General features: G+C 50.9%; 1 protein-coding gene and 2 long non-coding RNA genes across 5 annotated transcripts in view; 1 reads left to right on the forward strand and 2 right to left on the reverse strand.

Annotated features, from left to right (window-relative positions):
• Nucleotides 1–688: 688 nt before the first annotated feature.
• LOC311583916 lies at nucleotides 689–6099 on the reverse strand. Of its 2 annotated transcripts, XR_014774716.1 has the most exons (3): nucleotides 6039–6099; nucleotides 3641–3781; nucleotides 689–780 (listed from the first exon to the last, which is right to left on the reverse strand). It is a non-coding gene; the product is annotated as an uncharacterized lncRNA (long non-coding RNA). The 2 variants fall into 2 exon arrangements; XR_014774717.1 differs by lacking the exon at nucleotides 689–780 and having other exon boundaries at nucleotides 3407–3781.
• Nucleotides 6100–13936: 7837 nt separating this feature from the next.
• Nucleotides 13937–15892, forward strand: LOC311583665. Its single transcript, XR_014774628.1, has 2 exons — nucleotides 13937–15081; nucleotides 15156–15892. It is a non-coding gene; the product is annotated as an uncharacterized lncRNA (long non-coding RNA).
• The window catches only part of USP10 (ubiquitin specific peptidase 10), a 52554-nt gene continuing 51335 nt past the window's right edge, over nucleotides 15319–16537 (reverse strand). For both annotated transcript variants that reach the window (XM_084757446.1, XM_084757445.1), the window contains exon 14: nucleotides 15319–16304. In XM_084757446.1, the coding sequence (XP_084613572.1) occupies nucleotides 16117–16304 (188 nt within the window). In that variant the 3' untranslated portion in view covers nucleotides 15319–16116. The remainder of the gene's footprint in view (nucleotides 16305–16537) is intronic.

The following is a 16537-nucleotide window of genomic DNA, read 5'->3' on the forward strand; positions in this document are numbered from 1 at the left end:
CAGCAGTTAAGAGCAGTGGCTGCTGTTCTAGAGGACCTGGGTTCAATTTCTAGCACCGACATGGCAGCTCATGGCTGTCTGTAACTCCCTTTCCAGGGGATCTGACACCCTCACACAGACATACATGCAGGCAAAACACCAATGTTCATAAAATAAGCAAATAATTTAAAAACTTGTTTCAAAATTATTTTCTTTATGAAAAATTTTGTCAGTGTACTTTATTTGTGTGCCTATAACACATACATATGCATGAAAGCTGAAGGAAAATGTCTGAGGGCCGGAGAGATGACTCACCGGGTAGAAGAATTCCAGATGTAGCTATGAAAGCCTGATGACATACATTTGACCCTGAGTCCCACACATCTATAATCCCAGAATTCCTATGGAAAGAATGGGAGGTGGAGACAGGAGAATCAGCCAGAAGCTCAAGGGCTGGCTAGCGGAGAGTAGGCAACGTGGCAGCAGACACAAGAAAGATGCACCCCAACATAGCCCCACCCCACCCCCAACCTCACCACCAAGGGGGCCCTCCACATATGCACTGTGCTACAATAGCATGCGCGCGCGCACACACACACACACACACACACACACACACACACACTGATGTATTCACACATGCACGAGGGCACGCACACGCACATACAGACAGACACACAATAGAAAAGCTTTGGACACAAAGGCACATCACATGTACAGAGCTTATGCTGTGTGCCTGCCGGATGCAAGTGTTTGGAGATGCTGTTCCGTGCACGGTGACTGCGGATCGTGAGGACTGACCTGAAGGAAACAGTGGGTCACATGGAATCTCATACACATCACCTCAAAGAGGGGAGTGTGAGGGAAAAGTCGGGGGGAAGGATGTGATGGCAGAAACAGGGGCTTGAAGAAAACACACTTAAGGTAGAGAATGAGCTATTGGTAGCACCTCCAGAAGCCGGAAAAGGAAGATAAAGGAACTCACGCCTGACCTTCAGGAGCCTGCCACACCTAGACCTTCCCTTCCCCACGGAGGCAGACAGATCTGAGACTTCTAACCTCTGAGACCAAATACATTTCTACTGTTGAAAGCGACTCAGCTTGGGGTCATTTGTTATAGCAACCACAGGGAACTCATACGGACCCACGGCTAGCTGTGTCTGTGAGAAGGTGGCGGAGAGGCCGCAGACAGGGGGGCCACGGGCTCCACAGGAAACCACCATAAATCAGCCCACAGCATTGCCAGCAGTTTCTGGGCAGAGTCTCGAAAGGGCAAGGTAGCCAGAGGCTCGTAGACCACACACCACCAGGCATGGCCCCAGTCATCTGGCTCCCAAAGGGTACCTAGTCCAGCCTCTTTACCAGAAATGAGATTACCCTACTTATTTTTCGAGCCACCAATTAACACGTCCCAGATGTACAAAGTGGCCAGTGGCCAATCTCAGACTGCCAGGTAGGGGCAGCCCATACAGGAGATTTGGGGTTGACCAGAGGGGCTGTGGGGGGCCTGCAAGAGCCCGGCAGGACCAAAGAGTGGCGGAGGCTGCAGACAGTAGGCACGTGGGGCCACTGGAGCAGCCCTTTCAAGCCCTTTAAAGTCTTCCAGGAATCATGCAACACTGAAAACAGCACTCTGCCAGCTTGTCGGAGATGTCTAGACTATGAAGTGCCCTTTCTTGGGGGTCAGAGATGGGAACAGAGGGCTCACTTACGTTACATGAGCACCCCACAGTCAAGCCACGGCTCAGCTATGGCACGTCTGTGTGTGCATGTGGTGTGGGTGGTCTATGTAGGGGCGAGTGTTTAACTATGCATGTATGTGGAGGCCAAGGTTTATGTCGGAGTGTTTGTCTCTATTGCTGACTATCGTTGGGGTTTTTTTGGTTTTTTGTTTTGTTTTGTTTTTTGTTTTGTTTTGTTTTTTTGGTTGTTTTTTGTTGTTGTCCTTTTTTTTAAGATTTATTTATTTATTATGTATATAGTATTCTGCCTACATGCATGCCTGCACACCAGGAGATGACATTAGATCTCATTATAGATGTTTGCGAGCTACCATGTGGTTGCTGGGAATTGAACTCAGGACCTTTGGAAAAGCAGTCAGTGCTCTTAACCTCTGAGCCATCTCTCCAGCCCCTTTTTGGTTGTTTTTTGTTTGTTTGTTTTGTTTTGTTATTTTCGAGACAGGATCTCTCTGTGTAGCCTTGGCTGTCCTGGACTCGCACTGTAGACCAGGCTGGCCTCGAACTCACAGTGATCCACCTGCCTCTGTCTCCCGAGTGCTGGGATTAAAGCCATGCACCATCACCGCCCTACTCACAGCAACTCTTATAAAGAAAACATCTAATTGGGGCCGGCTTACAGTTTAGAGGTTTAGTCCATTATCATCATGGTGGGAAACGTGGCACTGTGCAGGCAGCCATGGTGCTGGAGGAGCCTAGAGCTCTACATCTTGATCCTCAGGCAGCAGAAAAAGACTGTGTGCCACACTGGGTAAACCTTGAGCTTGGGAGACTTCAAAGCCCACCCTGACAGCGACACACCTACTCCAACAAGACCACACCTCCTAATAGTGCCACTCCCTATGGGCCAAGCATTTAAACTCATGAGCCAAGGGGGGAGGGGGCGCTGTACCTATTCAAACCGCCATATCCTTCCATCAGCTCCTCTCCAGGTTCCGGCTGGCTGAAGCTAAGAAATTCATGAAGAGATCAGCATCCCTGAGGTGAAATCTTCTGGGAAGTGTTTCCTGAGAGCACAGAGAAGCTGTGTCCCAGAGACGGCCAAGGTTGTACCTCACACTGGCAGCGGAACTTGGTAATATGTTTAAGCCACCCAAGTGGTACTGGTTTGAAAGGCATGAAAGGGTCATGGAGATGGCCGAGGCTTGGCACCGTGAGAGGCCAGGAGAGGCCATTGGTGAAGGCGCAGCCTCAGTGACAGTTAAAGGCCTAGGACTGAAGAGGTCATGCAGGGAAGTTGAGGCTCGGCACTGGGAAGAGAGCCTAGGATGAGCTACTGGTTCGAGTGCAGCCCCGTTGCAGCAGAAGTCCCCAGCGGTTTTGGAGATGCCAGCACTGTGGGGTGACCACCAAGAACAGCAGCAGCTGGTCACAGGAGTGGAGCCAGCTGGGGCCTAGAAAAGCTGTGTGTGCTGCAGAGGGTGGGGCCGGAGAAGTGACCCAAGCCCCCTGGAGGAGTCCAGAGGATTGTGGGTGAATCCCCAATAATTGGACATGACTTACTTACACTGTTGGAGTTTAGTTTTGCTTTGTTCAGACTGTGTCTGTACCCTGGCTTTGCCCTCTTGAAGAAAGTATTTATCTTAACTTTGATTTTTTTACAGAAGCCTACAGCTGAAAGACTTTGAACTTTTAAAAGAGATTTTAGACTTTTAAAGAGAATGGATTTCTTTTTTCTTTCCGTAAAGATTTATTTATTTATTGCGTATACAACAGTCTGCTGCATATACACCTGCAGGCCAGAAGAGGGCACCAGATCTCATCCTAGATGGTTATGAGCCACCATGTGGATTCCGGGAATTGAACTGAGGACCTTTGGACTACAGTCAGTGCTCTTAACCTCTCAGCCATCTCTCCAGCCCTAGATTTTTTTTTTTTCCAAGACAAGGTTTTCTGGGTAGCCTTGGCTGTCCTGAACTTACTTTGTAGACCAGGCTGGCCTTGAATTCACAAAGATCCACCTGCCTCTGCCTCCTGAGTGCTGGGATTACAGACAGGTGTGCACCGCCTCGCCCGGCCTGTGCTGGATAAAATTATGTCAACTTGACACAAGATAAAGTTATCTGAGAGGAGAGAACCATAATTAGAAAAAAAAAAATGACTCCATAAAATTGGGCTGTACACAAGCCTGTAGGGCGTTTTCTTAATCAGTGATCAATGTGGGAGGGCTCAGTCCATTGTGGGTGGTGCCATCCCTGGGCTGGTGGTCCTGGGTTCTATAAGAGAGCAGGCTGAGCAAGCTATGGCGAGCAAGCCTCCACGTCCTGTGCATCAGCTCCTGCCTCCAAGTGCCTGCCTGTTTGAGTTCCTGCCCTGACTTCCTTCAGTGATGAGCAGCCCCCAGCAGCAGGCCTGAAAAGGCCAAAGAAAGCCCCACAAAGCCAGAGAAGTCAGAGCGGGCAAGGGAGAGGAAAGGCTGCGCCCTGCGACCCAGCACTCACCGCCTGGCTCTTCTCAGTTAATCCAGATGTCAGTTTGTACAATTGATTGATAGCTAACACGGCGGGGGGGGGGGGTGGGGGGGTGGGGCGGGAACAAAGGAAGATGACAGTGTGTGAAGTCAGAGGACCTGAAGTCAGAGGCAAAGAGCTGGCCTGGTGGAGACAGACTCTGCGGGCTCACAGGCCCCTCAGCCTAAGCGGAAGCTCTGGGCCAGACAGACCTTGTCTCACAAACAGGTGGAGGAGCTTGAGGAATGACGCCAGAAGCTCGCACTCGCAAACACAAAGCCTCAGGGCTGGACAGATAAGACAGCTTGGTGGATAAAGGCCATGTCACAGTGTGGATCCTTAGAAGCCACTTAAAAGCCGAAAGGTGTGCATGCTCGCATCCTGCAAGCCCTGCCCTCAGGGAGGAGACAGAAAGTCCTGCAGGGTGGCTGCCTGGCTATTCTACACATGTGTGACATGCATTCATTCCCTCACGCACGAACCCCCTCCACCCCCCACCCCCACCCCCCGACACCAAACAAAAACGTAGACCTTATTATAAAAGGTGAAATGACTTTTAAAAGGCCGAGTGTACTGGCGAGTGACTTTATTCCCAACATTTGAGAAGTGCTCTCTTGTCTACTTTGGTCAAGGTGCTGTGAGTAGCTGTGCTTCCTCTCCAAACAAGCTCTCAAGAAAACAAAGAGGCTGTGACCTCCCCTGGAAATCCCAGTCATAGAAGAAATGACTTCATTGTTTAAAGCACACTCTGAGGACGCTGGGGTCCGGGCCTGCCTTATATAGAATACTAAAGAACACATAGCCATACCATCAGGACAGACAGGCATGGTGTTGCAAGGCTCCTGCTTCGCCCCAAGTGCTCACTCAACGACACTAACTCTTACTAGGTTGTGAGGAATTACAGACGCACACTGGAGTCCTGGGGGCAACACCAACATTGCTCTTCAGGAGCCAAGAGAGACTTATTAAGTAGACGAAGCAAACCCAGAAGAGAACAGCACTGAATCACTGCCACAGAACTGAACACGTGAAGAGGAAGAGGAAGGTTACGAAAACTGCACGTGAACACATGGGGCAGAGGAGGAGACAGGCGTGCAGTGTTGCCCCTGTTGTGTCAGAACAGGGGTGTCCGCATGAGCACACGTGACTGCAGAAGGGATGACAGATAGGACTGTGAAAGAAAAGTATGAGACAGGAGGCAGGGGAGCATTAAGAGGGTGAGCAGGGAGGGTGGAGTGGGGGGTTGGGGTGGGGCAAGAGGCCAGCAGTGTCAGGCCCTAGACAATTGTGTGACCAATAGCCGTGTGCCCTGTGGTCCAGGGCAGATTGTCCACACTGTGGCAGCCTAAGAGCTGTGTGCTTTTTAGGAACGCATGGCACAGAGAGGAGCAATGTCACCTGCCCAGGAGCTGTCAGCAGTGACCACACAGGCCTCGAAAGGGAGGAGGCTGTGACAGTCACTGTGGGCCTGCAGGAACTTTGGCTAAGAAGATCACTGAGGCCTCTGCCAAGAGGGTGGCTGACAGCGGCTGTGGCTGAGGAGGGGGTCCTGATGCAGCAGTTGGAACCTACACCTCCTAGAGCTGGGGGAGGGCTGTGAGTCAGGCCTGCTCCCTGCTGCCACCCAGTCACCCGGTTCCGGTTCCCACAAGCAGGAGGGAGCCAGAACTCTTGGAGTGGGCATGGCAGCTCAGAAAGAACTGAGGCTTCCCAGAACTCTTAACCAAAACAGAATGCTCCAGCCTCGTGAATTCTGAGGGAAACCATTTTTCACTAGCATTTCCCACATCACCAAGACCCCGTGGCTCCGGCGGCTCCCGGAGCGGCCCTGGGCCCAGTGTTTGCTGACGCAGAGGAGGCTCCACCGTACCTGAACTGGGTTTGAATCCCTGCTGAGCACCCTGCCGTCTTCCCCTTCTCCTGGCCCCTTCAGGGATCTGTAAATGAGGACAGTAAACAAATCCCCTGGCTGTGGAGAGGATGTGTAAAGTCCACAGTTGGTACTCGGTGCCCTTCTTGTCAGCGGCCGCTTAAGATCGTTTAAACTACAGGCACCTGGTGGTCTGGAGACAGGTGCGTCTCTCTACCCTAATAGAGAAGATTCTGTTTGCAGTAAAAGGTGATTAACAGATCCACAACTGCCAGGTGCGGTGGCGCACACCTTTAATCCCAGCACTTGGGAGGCAGAGGCAGGTGGATAGCAGTGAGTTCGAGGCCAGCCTGGTCTACAAAGCCAGTCCAAGACAGACAAGGCTACACAGAGAGACCCTGTCTCGAAAAAAAAAAAACCAAAAACAAAAACAAAACACAAACAAACAAACAAAAAACAGATCAACAGCTGGTCAAGGCGCAGAGAGTGAGACGCTGTGGAGGGCTCAGCCCTAACTGGGACATCTCTTCCCAAGCCGCAGGGACCTTTGCGGAAGAGGAGGCAGAAGAGAGTAAGAGCCACACGCTGTGGCTAGCCATAAGGAAACTGTCTTCCGGACACAGCAGGGCAGCTGCACATGTGAGCTCACGCAGTTGTGACAGCAATCACGAGACCTGTGCAAGCTCAAGCCCCTGACAGCTCAACCCACTCCCTGGTGGATGACCACACTTCCAATAATATATGGGTGGCACAGGCTGGACCTGATGGGAGGAGGTTGGCTGTGACAGACACAAAGTTATATAAGAAGCCAAGGAAAGAGTTGGGGGAGCAATGCATATATGATCAAAAACATACAACATTCTCAGAGAAGTATTTAAAAAAAATTAAAGATCCTTATAGGTCAGAATAAGTGAAAAGTAAAAAAAAAAAAAAAAAAAGCATACCTAACTGAAGACTGAGGCCCCCAACCTTCTTGCTGTTAATGGCTGGACTGATCAGCCAAGGCTTTCCCTGAGGCCCTGATGTTCAGGAGGAAACGTGCTTGTCAGAAGACACAGCATGTTCAAGGCCTTCCAATCCCAGACTTTCTTACCTTCTCTGGCTTCTGGCTCTATCTCCTGACGTCCTGGTTCTCAGGGCCCTGTCACTGAAGAATAATGACCTGCTTGGCCAGGTCACCCTCCATCACTGTTGCCTGGCTGAGGCTCTGCTGACCACTGCCCAGGATCACAAACGTCAGAGGCCCAGGAGCGGCCCTCAGTGCCGCCACATTGAAAGCCACACAGGAGCCCAGGACAGCCAGGACTACAAGAGAAACCCTGTCTCCAAAAAGAAAAAAGAAAGGTCTAGAGACAGCACAGCCTCACTTGCCTTAGGCCCTGGGTTCAATCCTCTGCACTGAAGGAAAAGAGGAGGAAGAGGAAGTGGAGGAGGAGGAGAAGGAACAAGAGGATGAGAACAAAGAAGATGAAGAAGAAGAGGAAGAGGAAGAAAGGTGTAGTTAAAAAAAAAAACTCGTAGCCGGGCGTGGTGGCGCACGCCTTTAATCCTAGCACTCAGGAGGCAGAGGTGGGCTGATCCCTGTGAGTTCGAGGCCAGCCTGGTCTACAAAGTGAGTCCAGGACAGCCAAGGCTACAGAGAAACCCTGTCTCGAAAAACAAAAAACAAAACAAAAAAACCCCTCACTTCCCGAATTTCCCTGCAACTACAAGCAAGGTGCGGAGACAGGCCTCAGCCCCTGTTTGATGACGAATAAACACACACATTTGAAAATGAGCCATCACCTGGTTCCGGCATCAGATTTGGAGCAGCTGTTTCTGAAAGCTGGAGTATGTGCCGGACCCTGCCAGATGGACCATGGGGTCCACCAGTCAACTCACACCACCTTGAGCTCTCAGAGAAGCCGTCTCCTCAGTCAGTCAGTCATAATAGCATGATGAAAACCCAATAGCTATGCTTATTAAAACCAACTAGGACTCCAGCTGGGACCACGGAGGGCTTAGAAATATGTTTTCGGAATCTCTTCCAAGCGTTTGATGAACTCCCAAGACAGCATTCCCAAGCAAACTTCCCCTGGAGTTCGAAACCCACAAGTATTTAAGGGGGAACTTAATCCTCAAGGTTCCGATCTGTCTCTGCTTAAGTCACCCCAACGGAATGGCACTGGGCGCCCAAGAAGTCTCCGTGCCCTGTGCTTTAGACGTGGAACTGGATCCCTGTGTCTTCTGGGCACAAGACTGCCATGCTAACTTTCAAACCAGAGAGCAGCGCTTGCCTTCCAAGAGGGCAGACTTGGCCAGTGTGCTCTCCCAGTGAAGTCTCCTGGGTTTGTGGCTCTGTGAAACCTCAGGCCTCAGAGAAGATTGACTGGTCTCCCGCAAGGAGGAGAGGGTACAGGGAGGTATAATGGCTCCCCTGGGCATGGGAACTGGGGAGACAAGCTCTGAAGATCAAAAAGTAAAACAGTGGCTGCGTGATGCCCAGACCTTGGAAAGCAGAGGAAGCCAAGGTCATCCTTAGCTTCATCCAAGTTCAAGGCCAGCCTGGGTTACTTGCAGCCCTGTCTCAAAAATAAAATAAAGCACTCGGGAGGCAGAGGCAGGCAGATCAATGTGAGTTCGAGGCCAGCCTGGTCTACAAAGCGAGTGCAGGACAGCCAAGGCTACACAGAGAAACCCTGTCTTGAAAAAACAAACAAACAAACAAACAAACAAAAATAAAAATAAAAATAAAATAAAATAAACAGTAAGAAGTGCCCACCATGGAAAACCTGTGACATAGTCACAGAGTGAAACACAGACAGCTCTCCTGCACCGAGAGGTAGCTCTGGAGGCGCCAGGCATGAGGTGGAAAGGAAAAGTGGGTCTCTGTGGTGTGTCACCCCTTGCTCCTCCTGGGCACAGAGAGGGGGGCTGGGTAGCCCAAGCCAGAGCGAAGGCCCAGCAGGGATGAGCATCCCTGGGCCAAGGCACCTCCACTCCTGGCTACCTCCACTCCTGGCTACCTTCTCTACAAAGGCACCGGGGGCCTCTGCTCCTCTTGCAGAGGTGGCGGGAGTTCACTAGAGGCAAATCCGGGAGAACCGCGGGGCACATACCAAAGCGGGCAAGGGACAGGAATTTGGGATTTTGATTTTTTTGATTTTCCGAGACAGGATTTCTCTGTGTAGTCTTGGCTGTCCTGGACTTTGTAGACCAGGCTGATGTCAAACTCACAGCAATCCACCTGCCTCTCTGCTAGGATTAAAGGTATGCACCGCGACACCCGGTGAGACAGGGACTTTTTGTTTTGTTGTTGTTTTTTCCGGGATAGGGTTTCTCTGTGTAGCCTTGGCTGTCCTGGACTCACTTTGTAGACCAGGCTGGCCTCGAACTCACAGTGATCTGCCTGCCTCTGCCTCTCGAGTGCTGGGATTAAAGGTGTGCGCCACTGCCCCCGCACCTGAGGGCTAGGCGATTGTCAGCACGTAACAGCCAAGAAGAAGGGACACAACAGTTTAGAACAAGAGATACTGCCACAGAATTGGCAAACTGTTTTGTGTCCAGGAGCTGGAGAGCCTGGACGTGTGTGGCTTGCCCTACCCTGTGGCAGGCTCCTGACCAGTTCCACACTGTGAGCTTGAGGGGGGTAAGGAACCCTGGACACTGAGCAGTGGCCCTTGCTGAGGCTGCGAGCCCCATGCTGTGGGTCCACAAAGGATAGAATAACGTCCAGAGCAGGCCTCACCGGTGGCAAGTCCATCCATGCACAGGGACACAGAAACGTGGGGACATTCTTCAGCAGCCAAAAGGGACACCATGAATGTTTAAGGAACAGTGAGTGTGCAGACTCTCACGGTACAGAGTGCCGTTGATAGAAACAGAAATCCAAATTCGTCTGCGGCTAACCTGGGGAAATAAAGCCCTGGGGATATTGGGCAATGTCTGGAGACATTTTTAACAGTTACCCTGAAAGGTATGGGGGACACTGTAGCATGTAGATGCTCTGGGCCAACGATGCTAGCATACACAGGACAGTGCTCCTAACACCGACAGTACGTAGAAGGTGTGCACGGAGATGGCAAGGCAGCCAGGCCTGGGCTCGGGCAAGGCCTCGGGGCCCTGTAGCCTGTTAAGTAGGACAGGACATCTGAGTGGACGTATAGCATTTACTGCACGAAGGTGGCTGCTTCGGGCTTCCTCACGGCATTTTCCAAACCACTGCCTTGTGGGCAGCAGGCACACACCATCACCATGGCAACAAACCTTCCAGAGCTCAACCTTTCCACAAGAAAGGTGCCAGCTCCCGGCCTCAGCCAATAGCTGCCTAGGGGTGTCAACAACTGGTTAACACTCAAAGACCACATAGGTCATTTGCATGGAGGGCCAGTGGGCTAGTAGACCAGTCCACAAAAGGCATAACTGTGACTTATGTTTCTCTTCAGCTACTCTATGTAGTTCAGGGCAAAATGGGTGATGTGAGACCCTGGTGAGACCTGGCATGCTCCATGAAGAGCAAGCTGAGCCTTCTGTCCAAGTAGGGGCAAGTAAGTACCCATCTACCTACTTTGTGATTTCCTATAGGGCCTGTTTCCTCCTTGGGTAGCATTATTAATCATCACCATTAGAACCAAAATCAAGAGCCAAGTATGGTAGTTAACATCCTGGACTGGCCCCTAAGGCAGGAGGATCATGAGTTCAAAGCCAGCCTGGACTATACAAAGACACCTCCAACTCTCAAAACAGGGGTACAGAGGCAGGTCTAGTTTCAGAAGAGGACGTGAGGGGTACTTGGCGGTGCAACATCTAAGAGCAGACACTCTACTGCAGAGGATGCCAGGGATGAAAAGGACAGCACTCCCAGCCGTGAACCTCCAGCAGGCTCAGGCCACACCCCTGACACCGCCAGGATTCTGATGTGGAGACAGGACCAACTCAAGGCCAAACTGTAAATTCCAGAAGAGAAATGGTGAACTGGAGGTCAGAAGGGGAGGGCTAGAGAGGCCAACATCAGTGGCCAATGACAACCACAAGTGGCCTAGTGGCACGGGTGGTCTTGGGCACTGGAGTGCTGCAGAACGAAGGTACCCACCATGTCCTGCTTTGCAGCCTCCCTCCCCTTCTTGGCTGTATCCCATCTTCCTTCGCACAAACATTGCTGTTTTTTGTTTTTGTTTTTTTGCTTTTGTTTTTTTTGCCCCGAGTCCCCTTCTGCCCGCTTATGTCCATGAAGAATTAAAGCATATTCCCGCTGTGGTCCAGAAATGGATGCTCCTCTGTAGGACTGGCAACACGGACAAGAAGTACTCTCTCTGCTGTTAAGACTCATCGCCTCTACCTGGCTTATGTCTGTGCCCCCAGAAACTTCTAGAAAGCTCATGGGGAACGTAGCAACAACAACAGTAATAGTAACAAATTACAAGCAGCCCGTGCACTTGGCTCCTGGCTGGGCACTGAAAGGCTGGAAGGGGAGAGATTAGCAAGCACCCCCTTGGTGGGGCTGTCCAGCCCTCAGACCCTCACACTGTTTCTTAGTGGCAGCTGGGAATGAAGCTCCACGGTGAAGCACTTGCCTAGCATGCGCTAGGATGTTCCATGCCAAGCACTGTGGAAAAGCACGCAGCAGCCAAGGTCCACCTCCCTGAACTACACCAAAGTCTTCAGTGAAGCACCCAGAACTCACAGGATGATGCCAACGAAAGACAGGGGATGGGCAAACAGGTTAGAGATCATGGCAAGGAAAAGACATGGCTTTGACACAACCCCAACTGCACAGGCTGAGGCAGAAGGATAGCTGCAAGGCTAGCCTCGCCATCTTGTTTTAATTATTTTTTATTTTATTTTATTTTATTTTATTTTTACGCCAATTGCTAGTGGTGGTTCCAGGCCTGGGAATGCGTTCACTATGGATAAAAGCTTGTTGCTGTGACCTGGCTTCCCTGCAAACTTCCTACATAGCAATGGCCCCATGGGAATAGCACGGCCACCATCCACACGCCACTGCTGCCGTTGCTCAGGCATCAGTGCACCATGGGGCCTGAGATGAGTCTCCAGCCTCACCTAGTGTTTGTGGCAGTGAGCTGGTTCCTACCTGGGAGGTGATACTGCGGTCACAGCCTACAGGACTACACCCTAACACATGAGCAAGCATTCTATAACACACAAAAGCCGGAGTTTTACTCTGCTTCCAGTGAGATCACACAAAGTGGGAGGTGGAGTACTGCTGAGATGAAACAAAGCAGTATGTCCAAGCTCACAAGGCTGGCCCTGTGGGCTCCGTAGCCGTCTTTATTTACCACTGTCTGTGGGAACATCACAGCACTGGGGATTCCTGTTTTTGTTTCTCTGTGGTACCCACTGGCATCTGACTCACGGCACGGTCAGTCACTGGCTCCCTCAACAGGCTGCGGTCTGAAAGGGTGTACTTGTCCTCAGCACAGCAGGAATGGCTGGCTCAAGCTCACAGACAGGCTAAGCACACACACACACACACACACACACACACACACACACTCTCCTCGCATGTTTTGATGTACATGCTACTTGCGATAGCCTTAGGGCACAAGGTCTGACCAGAGCTCATAGACGTCATGGAGCTTTCAATCAAAGCAGCAGCTGTGTCCTGGAGTGGAGCAAGGCAGGAAAGCTGGAGGGTACCAGGAAGGAACACACTGCGGATGACCAGAGGGGATGCTAGCCACTAGTGAGCTCTGCCCCGGCTTACCAACACTGCATGTAATGCCCCAGGGCTGACCTCAAAGGGCAGCACCTGCACTGCAGCGTAGGTGTCAGCAAACGTTACTGGGAAGCAGGGACATGTCATCTTTTCTCGGCAGAGTGCAGATTGCATACAAACACATCTGCCGAGGATGACGAGGTCTTGGCAGCCTCACAGTAGTAGTCTCAAGGACCAATAAATGCTTACCCACAGGGACAGGTGTGTGGTGCCGCCAAGCCCAGAGGTGCTGGCTCAGGTGAGAATCCAGGTGCTCAGATCCACTTCTCATGCATTTTCTTTAACAAAAAAATTAATTTATCTTAAATAGAAAAAAAATCAAAATATTGAGGGGAAAATAGGAAACTGCTTTGATAAATAGGCTGGAAGGAAGCTGGAAGGACGGTTCAGCTTGGTTAGAAGCGCTGGCTGCTCTTGAGGAAGTCTGATTCCCAGAATCTGCATGGCAGCTCACAGCCATCTACAGCTCCAGTTCCTGGCCTGTATACAACAGGCACTCATGTAGTGCACATACATACACACACACATACATACATACATGCAACACCCCCATACACATAAATGATAAGTATTTTTTAAAATTATAGGCCAGGAGCTCAGGGTCAGGTTTACAGACACTCTGATGTAGGACTCCATGGAACATGCTAGTGCCCCTCACATCCAGCCTAACACTGTAAAAACACACGGGCTTTCAGCTTCAAAGCTCCAATGACCTTCCCAGAGAGACATGGCTGATGTCATGTCAGCATTCACCTTGATTTACACTGAACACAAGGAGAAACTGTTGACATCAAAAGCCCTGGCAGCAGTTTGCAGGGAAGTCCTGAGAATGAATGACCCAAAGGCAAGGAAGCCCAGGGAGCAAGCACTGCTGCAGGATTAGACTCTAAAGTAAACACCACACACGGGAGGCCTGTGCGTCACTCCCTGCCCATGCACCACGCACTGTTCCGGTCAGAGACAAAGCGCAGACACTTCATTATTCTGGTCTGGTATGTCTCATCTGGTCCCGCTATGCTCGCCTATCTGCAACTGGCCGTGCACTGGAGCTGCTTAGACAATAAAGAACTTGAAAATGCTCTCAAAGATTAAATCTGGCCAGGCGGGTGGTGCACGCCTTTAATCTCAGCACTTGGGAGGCAGAGGCAGGGGGATCCCTGTGAATTCGAGGCTGGTCTACAAAGTGAGTCTAGGACAGCCAAGGTTACAGAGAGAAACCCTGTCTCAAAAAAACAACCAAATAAACAGAAAATCTGGGGTTGGAGAGATGGCTCAGTAAGGAGCGTTCGCTGTTCTTGTAGAGGGCCTGGGTTCAGGTCCCAGCAACCACATGTTGGCTCACAAGCATCTGTAACTCCAGTTACAGGGGCTCTGAAGCACAGCAGTTCCCAGGTATGGATGTGGTACACATACCTGCATACAAGCAATGCCTTAATATGCATAAAAACTTAAAAGAATCTTGCATTAAGCAAGGTCTCTCCAATTAGGTCATGCTAGAATCTTTCATCCCAGGAAGGAAGATATTACCGTTTTAGGGGAGCCATCAAGGTTAGGCTAACAGCTAGAGGAGGATCCAGGAGGGACGAGTGGCCTTCTAAGAGAAAAGTTCACACTGCCTGGAGATGACTGAAGTGTCTGTAAACCACCCACAGACACAGGATCTGCCCCTTTCAGCCTGTGGCTGCTGCCTATGGTTCTGTCACAGCAGACCAATCAGGAGAAGGCTGTATTAAGCAAGCTGCCCTCCAGTGCCAGCTTTCTTCCTCAGGACATTGGCCATGGGAAAGGAGCAGAATCTCGTGTTGGCAGCAAAGCGGCCACCACACAAGAGACAGACCCCTGAGAAAGGAGAACACCAAGTCAGTAGCTGACCAAGATAGATGCCCGGGCACCCCACTGGACTCATTTATTTCAGATGGAGCCCCAATATTTAAGTCATTTCTTTTGTGCTATACCAAATACACATGACTAACCCAGGACAACACAAACAATGCTACTGGAGGGGGAATGTCACCTGTACACACAGGATGCTTAGATATTTGGAGGCTATCTGTTGGGCCTCTTGCTCTGGCTTTCTAGACACATTGCTGAGACAGAGAAAGCCCCAGTTGTGGAATGGCTGTGCTCTGGCCTGTTATTGTCCACAATCGCCAGCAACACCACACGGAGCAGGAACAGACACTGGCGTCCCTCTGCCTGTCAGCCAGTTTCCAGAATACATAGGAGTCACCTTAAGTTCCACACCTTCACGGGAAGCTGAGCAGACACTGCCACATCACAGGGGGCGGCTCATGGCAAAAGGTTGCATCCCACTGCAAGCCCTGCCCTGTGGAGCCCAGAACACAGGGCCGCAAACACAGCAGACTTCCTGTTGCTGGCGGCCTCTTCTTCATCTCTGCCAGGAGCTGAGGAGCAGCATCAGAAATGCTCTGTAAGATCTGGCCTTGACCTGCCACAGGATCAGTGAGCAAAACTGAGTCCTCTCCCACAACAGCAGCAGGCACACTAAGCCAGCACAGCCAGAGTCCCGGCTGAGCAGGGGCTGACCACACCAACCACCACATAGAGCTTTAAACCAACTTTGTGATCTTTATTGACGGTGACAACTTTATACTCCTAGGAATCACTACACTGTGTACAACTAGGGACATGGCATCAGAGAGGCGTGGCAGGAGATTACACAGCAGACATTGGGAAATGTCAATCTTCATTATTTTGCCCACGTTTCTTCATGTGTACACAGAGCATGAATGTGATTTGAAATCTTTTCATGGTATTAAAGTTACAATCACCACCCCTGTAGCCTGACGTCTGCACCCATGTCTGACCCGCAGTGTATATACGTCAGCAGTTTTCATCTCACTGTTGTTAAAATGTGTTTCCTGTTAGGAACCAGCAACATATTTTTTTAAATTTCTTTTTGAAGAACTATCTCATCTCCGATAACTGGCTCATTTTTATCATTTATCAAAAACTAAAGGGTAAAGGAGGAAAGTGTGATGAATTAAAAAAATTATTTTTTAAGGAAAGATAAAATTCATTTTCACAAATTTACAAGAGCTGCTGGTGCGGGACTTATTCCACTACGCGATCAGACTGGGACACAGTGCAAGCGCCTCCTCCGCACAGGAGCCGAGGTCCTCAGAAGCACTGGCTCTCCGGTACTCCTCCATCAACAACAGTCCAGTCTTTGAAGCTGAGGCAGCATGGGCTGCGCTGTGCAGACCCCAGACATGTCCTGTCCTTGCAGCCCACGGTCGCAGAGGAGGCCTCTCTCCACAGAGCCACTAGAGAGGTGGGTAGTGAGTGAGTTGGGAGTTGTAGGAAGCAGCGTCAGGCACACACACAGGCACACGGGCACGGCTACAGCAGGTCCACACGGCGGTAATACAGGAGGTAGGCTGTGCGGTCAGCAGTTGGCTTCACCACCTGGTACTGGTTAATAACCTTGACTGTTTGGTCATCAATTCGCAGCCAGCCATTAAGCCCAATCTGGAAGACGTCTGTAGTGTAGTGGCCGCCTGTGGCGCTGTTGCCATGGTGGTAGACCACTAGAAGACACACCAGCAGCCGCCCGTGAGAAACCCGTGAGAAATGCTGACCCCACTGCCAGAGCCCATCCACTCAATCCCAAGGCTGCAGGCCGCGGTCTCAGGCAGACACTCACACGCTGTGAGAACCCTCCCTTGTGTCAGCCCCAATTCAGGGCAAATCCGGTCCCGAATGCTTCCTGGAAAACCCAAGCTCTCCAGGATGCACATTCTGGGCCAGTGTGCTCCCTCGG

Source organism: Acomys minous, assembly GCF_964271855.1.
Source record: "Acomys minous genome assembly, chromosome: 14".
Taxonomy (NCBI): Eukaryota; Metazoa; Chordata; class Mammalia; order Rodentia; family Muridae; genus Acomys; species Acomys minous.